General features: G+C 37.3%; 1 protein-coding gene across 4 annotated transcripts in view; it reads right to left on the reverse strand.

The window, feature by feature from the left end:
* Positions 1 to 11,756, reverse strand: part of Elp2 (elongator acetyltransferase complex subunit 2) — a 35,317-nt gene that overhangs the window by 20,648 nt on the left and 2,913 nt on the right. For all 4 annotated transcript variants that reach the window (XR_001175005.1, XM_013014914.1, XM_013014913.1 and 1 more), the window contains exons 3-9: positions 10,331 to 10,401; positions 5,274 to 5,430; positions 4,833 to 4,910; positions 3,795 to 3,859; positions 2,736 to 2,802; positions 1,928 to 2,062; positions 408 to 503 (exon numbers count right to left, since the gene is read on the reverse strand). Coding sequence is in view for 3 of the 4 variants with exons in the window: in XM_013014914.1 (XP_012870368.1) it covers positions 408 to 503; positions 1,928 to 2,062; positions 2,736 to 2,802; positions 3,795 to 3,859; positions 4,833 to 4,910; positions 5,274 to 5,430; positions 10,331 to 10,401 (669 nt within the window). In the remaining variant the exon portion in view is untranslated. The remainder of the gene's footprint in view (positions 1 to 407; positions 504 to 1,927; positions 2,063 to 2,735; positions 2,803 to 3,794; positions 3,860 to 4,832; positions 4,911 to 5,273; positions 5,431 to 10,330; positions 10,402 to 11,756) is intronic.

Genomic DNA, 11,756 nt, shown 5'->3' on the forward strand with positions numbered 1-11,756 from the left:
TGACAAAAAAACAAAAAAAAATTAGCAAAAAAAAAATGGCCCCAGTAAAGACTTATTTGGGAAAAAAACAAAATACTATGTCTCAGCTGGTCAGCTTAAAAAACCATGAAATTTAAGCCGGGCGCTGGTGACTCATGCCTGTAATCCTAGCTACTCAGGAGGCTGAATCTGAGGATCGCGGTTCAAAGCCAGCCTGGGCAAGAGAGACCGTGAGACTACTATCTCCAATAAACCACCAGAAAACCGGAAGTGGCGCTGTAGCTCAAGTGGTAGAGCGCTCGCCTTGAGCTGAAGAGCTGAGGGACAGCGCCCAAGCCCAGAGTTCAAGCCCCACGACCGACCAAAAAAAAAAAACAAAACCATGAAATTTAAACTGATCCAGGGATTTACTTATGTTTTCTTCCTACCTTTGTAAAAGGAGGGTTGCCAATGAACTGCATTTACCCAGTTTTCATGACCAGCCAGCACAGTCTCCAGAATAACCGCAAATGTTATTTTAATACCTACAACAAAAACAATAAAACTCAGCCCCTCAAAGCATATCTAAAAAGAACATTTGTATACCCAAATCAAATGTGCAATTATGTCAAAAAATTTGGAAGTAAATATAGTAGTTAAGATTCAAAAAAAGTATATATATTCTAAATTTCATTAACAAGTATATAATGTGTTCAAAATTATAGAAAAAGTTCTGAAAATAAATTTTTCTAGATATTTTTACTTACTTTGTTATGAATAAATATTAAGAATGGTTTACTATTTTTTCTGAAATATACATTACACTGAAATTTAAAAAGTAAAATCATATGCAACATATGCAAATGCTGAAATATCTCATTTACAATTTTTATGATTTTATGTATCAATTAAAGAATATAGAGCTGAGTTGTTGCTCAGTGGTATAACATAATGTGCAAGACTGTGGATTCAATGCATAGTACCATAAAAATTAAATACATTTCAATTTTAGAAATATTTTATGGGTGAAAACAAACTAGCCTCTGTTTCCTAACTCATTATCAAAGTATAAAACATATAAATTAGTATTTTAAAACTTTTTAAATTCTAAAATATCATTTAAAAATAAATGTAGAAATAAGGGGAACTTAATATCTTGGTCTTTATAAGCAAAATAATCAATAAAAATATCATGACAATTTTCTTCTTTGGATACAGCTACTCTCATTAATATGGTGGTTGTATCATTTCTATAAACTTCTATTACCAAAATCTGAATTTTAATGGGCTTTGTAATCAAGAACAGTAAGAAAGGAAAATTCTATCTAAATGAGTGGTGTTTAATGATGCAGGCATGGGCTTTGTTCTAAAGAGAGGATGAAAACCATAATTAGAATATATCACTCAAATGTAGAGATTTAAGTTCAGCCTGCCTCTCTTGAATAGGTATCCAATGAAAAGTCACTATACCATTGCTGTAGGTCTTCTACGCTGACTGAAAATCCAGTAATAACCTGTTGCAAATCAATCTACTAAGAAATATTAATCATTGGGCTGGGAAGTTGCCTTGCATGCATGAGGCCTTGGGTTCAATTCCTCAGCACCACATAAGCAAAAAGAAAAAAGCCGAAGTGGCACTGTGGCTCAAGTGGTAGAGCGCTAGCCTTAAGCTGAAGAGCTGAGGGACAGCAACCAAGCCCAGAGTTCAGGCCCCACAACCAGACCCCCCCCACACACACACAAAAAAAAGAAATATTAATCATTACTTTCAGCATTTAAAAAATTGTATGTAGTGGAAAAAATGTTTTAAATACAAAAAAGGACTCATCTTCACACAAAAATAAAGACATATATAGTATTCGTTTCAGGCAAGGAAATTAAAACTAAACTTCACATAGGAGTGGAGAAATAAATGAGTCAGCTCAAAGAACTAAGTGCTGGCATATCAAATACCATTACTGTTACTCACTTCCACTTTCCACAGTAAAAGTGTTTTCCTTCAGTCTTATATTATCCTGAGCTTCTGAAGATGTGGACTTTATATACAGCTTCCACATTCTTATCAGGCAATCTTGTGAACAGCTTGCTAGGAAAAGATCATTACCTAATTTAAAAAGATATTATATTAAAATCATTGTATAATTTAGGTATAAGATTTTTCAAACTTTTTTTCTAGATTTCTAGATTCCTCACACCCCAAATTCAACTTTGTTTCCTTCCACTACATTAATTTTAGTAACATTAAAAAATACACAATAAGGCAAGTAAGTTCTACAAAAAACTTTTCAAGATCACTGAAAAAGCAAAACAGCTAGTGTTATCTTATTAATATCAATTTGTTTCATTCTATCCACACTTAATAGTTATTCAAAGAGTAGTATACCTTTTTCTTTTCTTTTCTTTTTGTTGGTCATGGGGCTTGAACTCTGGGCCTGGGCATTGTCCCTCAGCTCTTCAGCTCAAGAGGAGTGCTCTACCACTTGAGCCACAGTGCCACTTACAGTTTTCTGGTGGTTTACTGGAGATAAGGAGTCTCACAGACTTTCCTGCCCTGGCTGGCTTTGAACTGCAATCCTTAGATCTCAGCTTCCTGAGTAGCTAGGATTACAGGCATGAGCCACTGACGCCTAGCTTAGTATATACCCTTTTCTAACAGAATATATTTTCTAACAGAAAATATAGCATATAAACATTAAAACTTAAAACAGGAGAGGTGTTTTCCTGCAGTTACATATACTGTTTCTATCATATGTGCTTTAGCAAAGCTTCATACTGACCAAAGGCTGCCCACTCCACACCTCTTATCCAATCCTCATGTCCACGGAGCAAAATCACTTTCTGAAACTAGAAAGATTACAAAGTCAGTGACTTCATTTGTTCTCATTGTATGAGACCAATCCTGTCATACCACTGTTACTGAGAACATACCTAATTACACAAGATAAAGCATTCATTTGGGAATGAAACATATCATCATGTAATATCTAAATAATTAAATGAGCAACTCAGAGTAAATAATCCAAGTGTTTATGAGACAAAATGACACATGCTGTGTATACAGTAAAGAAACAAGTTCAACTTTCATAATTACTTGGATATTGCTCAAATAACAGAGTGCCTGTCTAACAAGTGAAAGGCCCTGTGTTCAAACCCCAGTACCACCTAAAAATAACCCACCCACCCCCCAAAAAAATTAAAAAGCAAGGAAATAAGTATCTTTGTTATTTAATGACAGGGCCCGGTTCTGCTTGTGGAATCTCTCTTATTTTCACTACTCACAATGTAGGTAAATTCATAAAGACATTAAACACTAGTAGTGGGTACTTTCTTAGAGGTATGGTATACTTTATTTAAAAAAAATTTTTTTTTTGGTCATGGGACTTGAACTCTGGGCGTGGGCACTGTCCCTCAGCTCTTCAGCTCAAGGCGAGCGCTCTACCACTTGAGCCACAGCGCCACTTCCATTTTTTTCCTGGTGGTTTATTGGAGATAAGAGTCTTACAGACCTTCCTGCCCGGGCTGGCTTTGAACCGAGATCCTCAGATCTCAGCCTCCTGAGTAGCTAGGATTACAGGCGTGAGCCACCAGTGCTGAGCCATTTAAATTTTTTAAGGAATAAAAAACCCCCACTACAATGGCACTGTCCTTCCCCCACTAACAATCTATTTTCCCCTAACAACTCTGGGCCCACAGCCAAGACCATACTTCTTGAGATTCAAATAGAGTGATTTGGATTACAACATTCCTAAATTTCTATAATTTGGAAATAGTCCATACTCAAATATGTTATATAATTCTAGAACCTAATTCTAATCTTATTAAACACCATTAATTACCTGATCATCTTGTTGAACAAATAAATGAATCCTGCAGTCATCATCACCACATGCTAATATTGGTACTGAAAGGGGAGAAAAGGCACCACTGTAAATACTCCACAAAATTATGAGGATCTATTTCTATTCTAAACTCTGGGTAAAGAATTCTGGCTTCCATTTCCCTCACCACCTGACAAATTGAGTGTTCAATAAATGCTTCCAGGAGTAAAATAGAAACTCTACAATATACTAGTCGATGGTTATGTGTCAAGTAACTAAGAATTAATTGCAGTTTCATTGCCATTCTACATTGTTTTTGATGGATCAGCAAAAGAAGCTCAAGAACAAGTAGGACCCATTTCTACAAGAGAAGACTAAGATGAGAAGTTGATAGTTCAAATGACCAATAAAGAGCTACTCTAGCTGGGCATCAGTGGCTCAATCTGTAATTCTACCTACTCAAGAGGCTGAGATCTAAGGATCTCCATTCAAAATAAACCCAGGGAGAAAAGTCTCAGTCTGTCCCTGAGCTTCTTTGTTTTCAAGGCTAGCACTTTGCCACTTGAGCCACAGTGCCACTTCTGGCCTTTTCTATTTATGTGTTGGGGAATCAAACACAGGGCTTCATGTATGCTAGGCAAACACTCAACTACTAAGCCACATTCCCAGCCTTAGTTGGGTTATTTTTAAGGTAAGAGTTTCTCAGACTTTTCTTCCCAAGATGGCTTGAAACTTGATTCTCTGGATCTCGGCTACTTACATAGTTAGGCCTATAGGCATGAGCCATTGGTGCCTGGTTTTACTTATATTTTCAACAGCTACCAAAATTCTCAATAGCTTGTAAATTTGTGATCTATGCTTAGGTCATTAGAATACTGTAGCAAAGGTATGTTAGCTACCTCAAAATTGATTCATAAAAACACTGAGTACAGGGCTATGAGTCTAGCTCAATGGTGGAATACTTGTCTAGCATATGTGAGGTCCTCTGTTTTATCCCCAGCACCACAGAAAAAACAAAAATACAAACATTTGGATAGAATATACTCATATACTCACCATCAGTATTAGGCAAAAAAGACAAGCAGACAGCTAGAGCAAATCCACTTTCAAAGTTCAAGGTCTGAAGGCATGTCACTAAGAAATAACAACAACAACAACAAAAATCATTGGGTAGCATCATCACAGATCTGGGTGTCAGCAGGGAGACAAGTCAATCCTGAGCTCTTACTGATTGATTATGTGAGGCCAAATGGCCAAATCTTAACAAGATTGCAGCAAACAAAATGATTCATATGAAAAGATTCAGAAGAAACTTGCATTGTTTAATAGTCTGGAATAGAGGTGCTTTGAAAAAGTATTTTCAAGAAAGAAACACTTAGATTTTAATTAACATTTTTAAAGTTGCTTTAAAGTTTGAGAAAAATTATGTGCTCTTCTAGCTGTTGTTAATATGGTAATTACTACTTTGGTTACTTGGATTAAAATGTCTCCACCTACCTTCTGAACCCTTTTTAGTCCAGAGTCGAACAGTAGAATCTGCAGCTGCAGAAACTATCAATGTGTGCCATACAGCATCTGCTGCCCTCCTCTGGTAAACAGCATGCACCGCATAGACTGGCCCTTCATGGCCTTGGAGATGAATTGCTTTTAATAGCTGAATCAGAAAAAAATGAAATATTAAGAAAAATGGGATTATGTTTCACCTTAACTTAGTTGTAATCATTGGATTAAAGGTACCATTAAAATGTCTGGCCCCTCTCAGATTGTTTAATCCAGAAATAGGTTCTCTAAATTAAATAGAATGAAAACTTTCAAGAACTCTGTCCTAAATTAAATAGAATGAAAACTTTCAAGAACTCTGTCTGGACAGGTTAACAGCACTCAAAAAATGTGCACAACTTTTGACACAATCTCAAATCTAAGAATTTACTCTGGGAATAGTATTTGTGTAACAAATAATATTAAAAGAAAAATATATTCACCACATAAGAGTTTATGATAGTAAAAAAAACTGCAATCAACCTAAAATTATTTTCAAAAGGTTAGCCAGGCACCAGTGGCTCATACCTATAATACTAGCTACTTAGGAAGCTGAGATCTGAAGATTCCAGCTCAAAACCAGCACACTCAGGAAAGTTTGTGAGACTCTTATCTCCAATTAACCACCAAAAAGCTGGAAGTAGCACTATGGTTCAAGTGGCAAAGTGCTAGTCTTGAGTAAAAAAAAAGCTGAGGCACAATGCCCAGGCCCTCAGTTCAAGTCCCAGGACTAGCACAACAACAAAAACAAAAGGTTAAATTGGTTAAGTAAATTATACATACACTATAGCCAATAAAAAGGATAATGGGATAAATACATTCCTACATGGCATTTGTTTGTGGCATGGCTCTCCTTCTAAATTAGCATAATGTCTCCTTATAAATACAGCAGAATGTATATTCTGACAGAATCACTACAAAAATTCAGAGAAAAAAGTCAGTTTATCTGAGCTAAAGGTAGTATTTGCCAGTTTTCTTTCACAGTGGAGTTAAATTCTTAGAGTCAAACTAGATCATATGCTGAGAATGAGCAAATAAGTCTATATCAAACTGTTTTTTTTGGTAGGGTACTCAGTGCCTCATGCTTTCTAGGCAGGTAATCTATCACTTCAGCCATACTCTCAACCCATTCTGCTTTAGTTACTTTTGGAGTAGAACCTCACACTTTTGCCTGGATCCCAATCCTCCTATTTTTGCCTCCTACATAGCTGGAATGAGGACAACTACCACCATATTCACAACCCCACTCAGTCTGTTGAGACGTGGAGTTTCACTAGCTTTTTGCTCAGGCTGGCCTCTCATCTCCACCTCCAAATTAGCTGGGATTACAAGAATGAACCACCACATACAATGTACCATCAAACTTTCACCAAGTACTATTTTAATATTCATTTATAATAGTTACCTAAGTGTGACTATAAAACAGAAAAAAATGGAACCAAGAAATAAATATCATTGCGTATTAGGTCTATCCATTTGCCACACAACATTCCCTATGGTATCCCTTCCACAGACATCCTTTTTTCCAGTGCTAAGCATCAAACTTTGAGCCTGGCATAAGTTAGGTAGTAACTAGCTACATCTCCAGCCCAGGTATTTGTAAAACTTTCTTTCAAATTTGTTAGATTCTGCTCATTCCTTTGACAGGTAATGTACCTTGAATGGCTCTTCAGTTATCTTTCCAATTACTTGACCAGAGCCTCTGCCACTCAAGATATTAGCTAGATTGGCACCCAGTGGCTCAAGACTGTAATTCTAGCTACTGAAAGACTGTGATTGGGAGGATCACAGTCTAAGGGTGGCCTAGAAGAAAGTTCATGAGACCACTGGTAAATAGAGAGTTAAAAAGGGTGGTGTGTACCTGTTGGCTAAACTGAGAAGCTGAAAATAGGTGAATTGCACCTGAATGCATACATTTCCTAAAAACATTAAACCTATGGAAAATATTCATTTCATATTTTTAGTAAGGCTGCATTTGAAGTATGAGAAATTATATAAAAACACAAATAATTCAGAAAGAAAACACCCTTCAAGTTGACCAACTTTTTAATGAAAAATACTCATGTTCAATCACTCAAATCTCTCATTACATTAGCTTAGAATTATTTCCTTTTGAAAGTGGAGGTGTGGCTCAAATGGTACAGTGTCAGTTGTGAGCAAGAGTATGACGTCTTGCGTACCATCACACACACACACACACACACACACACACACACACACACACAAATTATCAGCAGTCAAGGTGCACTGAGCATCTGTGCGCATGAAAATGAATATGGGAGAGTATGTGTGGCCCTTTCCCACATTGGATCCTTTTATTCTCTTTCTCTTTTATGCCTTCCAAGCACCTTTTCCCTCCTCTCTCTATCCCATTTCTGCTTTACCCCCACAAGTCTGCTCTCTGCCATCAGATCCTTGCTTAACCTGTAATCTCTCAACTGTCAAGAGTTTAGGAGGGGCAGCACTGAGGAAAATCTTCCAAGTCTCACCTCAAGGTCCCAAAACAAGTGTTCATAAATGCCTCTATGTGGCTTTCTCTGCCAAGGTTAGTTCAAGCAAGAGCCAAGTTTTCAACATTACTATCACTCTGGTGCTGTCATTCTAGTCCAAGTGTCTCCAAAATTCCACCCTCATACCTGCTCTCTAATTCTGAGAATAAGTCTGGGTATCCAATAAACAATTTAAATGACATATGTGCAAGTGGTTTCATATTTTCCATCCTTATTTTTTCCCTGTAAAAGCTGCTTTCTCCAAAAGACCTACATCAAGAATCCCATCATTTTTGATGACTCATTCCCTGTCCATCATATTATACTCTTTTTCCAACCAACTTATCAATGCCAAAGTCATTTCTCCTTTAAAATAAAACACTCATATTGTTTCTCAGGGTCTTTAATGCTAGGATTACAGACATATCTGAGTCAAAGAACAAAGCTAGTACTCAAATACCCATATGGTTTTCTCCTAGTCTTCTCTAGTATTATTGCCCACAATGTATTACTTAGTAACATTTCCAAAACTGTATTCCTCAGAATTCCAAGAAATGCAAAGAGATTTAATAGTGGGGGTAAAAAGAGATACCTATGTCTGAAATTTTTCCTCACTCCTCTCATATATGCCAAGGTAATAACCCCACACTTTAAAATCCACCTGGAGGGCTGGGAAGGTGGTTCAGTGGTAGAGTGCTTGCCTTGCATGCCTGAGGCCCTGGGTTCGATTCCTCAGCACCACATAAGCAAAAAGAAAAAAGCTGGAAGTGGCACTGTAGCTCAAGTGGTAGAGTACTAGCCTTGAGCTGAAGAGCTGAGGGACAGCGCCCAGGCCCAGAGTTCAGGCCCTACGACCGGACCAAAAAATAAAATAAAATCCACCTGAAACACTATCTCTTCCATTTTTTTTTAACTTTCACAGCACTACGGTTGTGATGTAGCATGTTACTACACCTACCATGCAGTCACTTTTTTTTATAAGTTTTTTATTGTGAAAATACTATACAAAGGGGTTACAGTTACATGAGCAAGCATTGTTGCCTCCTCCTTTGTTTTTCCCCTACCATCCTTTCCCTCCCACCTCCACAATTACACTCCCCCTACCCCCCAGTGTCTTGTACATCTCATTGTTACAGTGCATCAACCTGTCACTTTTATTTTAGTTTTTTATTCATATACATTTTCTCTTCAAACTGAACCTGACTCATAGACAGACTCTATATCTTCTTTGTATAAAATTAAGTACATTAACCTTTCTCATTTTGGGGTGGGGGAGGAGCAGGGAAGGGAAGGGTATGGCACCAAGGCTAGAACTCAGGGCCTCTGACTCTCACTTGACTTTTTGCTCACAGTTGACACTTAACTGCTTGAGCCATGCCTCCAGATCATCCTTTTCACTAGTTAATTAGAGATAAGAGTCTCAAGAACTTTTCTGGCCCATATCCTGATTTCAGCTCCTGAGAGCTAGGATTACAGGTATGAGCTGGTACCTGGCTCCTCTACACTTTTAATCTTAATTTACAGCTAGAAACAATTTAAACAGTCCATTGATACAATTTGGCCATTTAATTGCACATGGTGAGTGGGGGCTCAGGAATGACTTCACTCATTTCCCTGCTGACACCCAGAGCTATCACAATGCTACTAATGCTACTCAATCCCTCTAGAAAGATAAATCAGAGTTCGTTGCTCACAGAGGGTGTTTTTTGTTGTCTTCTTTGGGAAATATACAGGCATTAACCTTTGCCACTTTTTTTTTTTTGGTCATGGGGCCTGAGCTCTGGGCCTGGGTGCTGTCCCTCAGCTCTTCAGCTCAAGACGAGCAGTCTACCACTTGAGCCACAGTGCTACTTCCAGCTTTTTCTGCTTAGGTGGTGCTGAGGAATCAAACCCAGGGCCTCATGCATGCAAGGCAAGCACTCTACCACTGACCTACCTTCCCAGCCCCACCTTTGTCTTTTAATAGTTGCTTACAACTAGAAACAACTTCAACTGTTCATCAAAAAAGTCCCATCTCTATTGTAAATTACAAATAACTTCACTTGGCATTATGGAGCTCTATATTCCTATGGCAGCAGCTGCCTTATGAACAGTTTTATTATTTTACTTTTATTATTTATCTTAATTGTATAATTTATTAAGAATTAATTTATTATCTTTAAAAATAGGACAGTTCATATAAAAAGTGTGAAAATTAATGCAAAGTAACACAGATGATTGACAACATATGAACATGGAAGCAGAAATTACTAAAAAGGCTACAGGAGTATGAAGTATACAAGATAAACAATTTATGCCATATGTAGTTATGAATAACTATAATCCCAGCACTCAGGTTATAGCAGAAGGTCAAGAATTCAAGGAAAGCCTCAGGTACATACCAACATTCTTTCTCAAAAGCAAAGATAAAGTATCTGGGCTACAAATAAGCAAAAATAAGAAAACTTCATAAAGAAGAAACAGAAGAAATGATGGAAAAACAAAATAAAAGCAGAAAAAAAGTCATTTGTTATCATTTCTACCTACCTGATTATTCTCTATTTCCCAATGAATGACTTGATTGTCAGATCCTCCAGAGACTAATTCAGTAGAAGGAGCTAAAAAAAAATTGAATTTCAGTAAATATATTTATATGCAAAACCTACTAGTTTTTCTGTAGGTTAACATCTAGCCCTACTTGCTTAATGGCTTGCATTTGTTCTATATGTATGAACAATTTTTTTCTTTGGAACTTAAAAATTAAATTGCTTAACGGATCACTGGATGAAGAAACTATGGTATATATTTATAATGGGTATTCATATGTGGAAGCAGTAAGAGGACCTCAATGTAGAAAAATCTGGGAAGGTGGCCACAGGGAAGCAGGGAGGAGACAGAAATGGGTAGACAGAATCAATCAGTGCATGATGTATGCATGTATGGAAATATCACAGTGAATTGCATTAATCTGTGCAATTAATGTGTTAATAACTATAAGGAATAAGTTGCACACACTTATTTCTTACATGTCCTAAGGAATGGAACATTTTCTACAGTACCATAATGATCACATTCAAAGACTAGGGAGGGACTTTGATAAAAAGTTAATGAGAACAGAGTCACTGTTGTACATTTCTTCAGATCTTTTTAGCATCTGACTTTATTAAACTCCATCTAGATTTTCCTATCTGATTCTGAATTTAATCAGCTGAGAAACCATACATCATATGACTGCTTGAAAGTTACCATATACTCATGACAGAATGTAAATAAAAACTGTAGTATCTTAGTACTATGTGAATAATTTTGATGTAAGAGTCCTCCAATCCCGCCCAAACTTTAACTTTTCATATGATGCAAACAGAGATACAATGTCTTGTCTGAAAAAGGAATAGCTTAGCTAAGCACTAGGGTTCACACCTATAATCCTAGGTATTCAAGAGACTTTAGATTAGCCCCAGCAGAACAGTTTTCTACATTCCTCTAAGTTAACTGGCCACAAAAAAAAAAAAAAGTAGGCCTAGAAACATGGCTGAAGAGCACTAACCTAGGAAACAAGACTCTGAGTAAAATCTCAGACTCAACAAAAAAAAAAAGTCCACCAGGCAGAAACAGATATAGAAATTATGTTATCTGAATGTCATCTCAGCCTACACTGTGCTTAGAAGTTTTTAATCAAAGGTTATGGGCAAATACAAGAATATAAGATAGCTCCCTTACTCTATCAAGACCAAAATGGAGGGGCTGGGAAGGTGGCTCGGTGGTAGAATGCTTGCCTTGCATGCATGAGGCCCTGGGTTCGATTCCTCAGCACTACATAAACAGAAAAAGCCAGAAGTGGCACTGTGGCTCAAGTGGTAGAGTGCTCACCTTGAGCTGATAGACAGGGCCCAGGCCCAGAGTACAGGCCCCATGACCAACAAGAAAGGGAAGGAAGGAAGGAAGGAAGGAAGGAAGGAAGGAAGGAAGGAAG

The sequence above is a fragment of the Dipodomys ordii genome, unplaced genomic scaffold (assembly GCF_000151885.1).
Source record: "Dipodomys ordii isolate 6190 unplaced genomic scaffold, Dord_2.0 Scaffold25, whole genome shotgun sequence".
NCBI lineage: Eukaryota > Metazoa > Chordata > Mammalia > Rodentia > Heteromyidae > Dipodomys > Dipodomys ordii.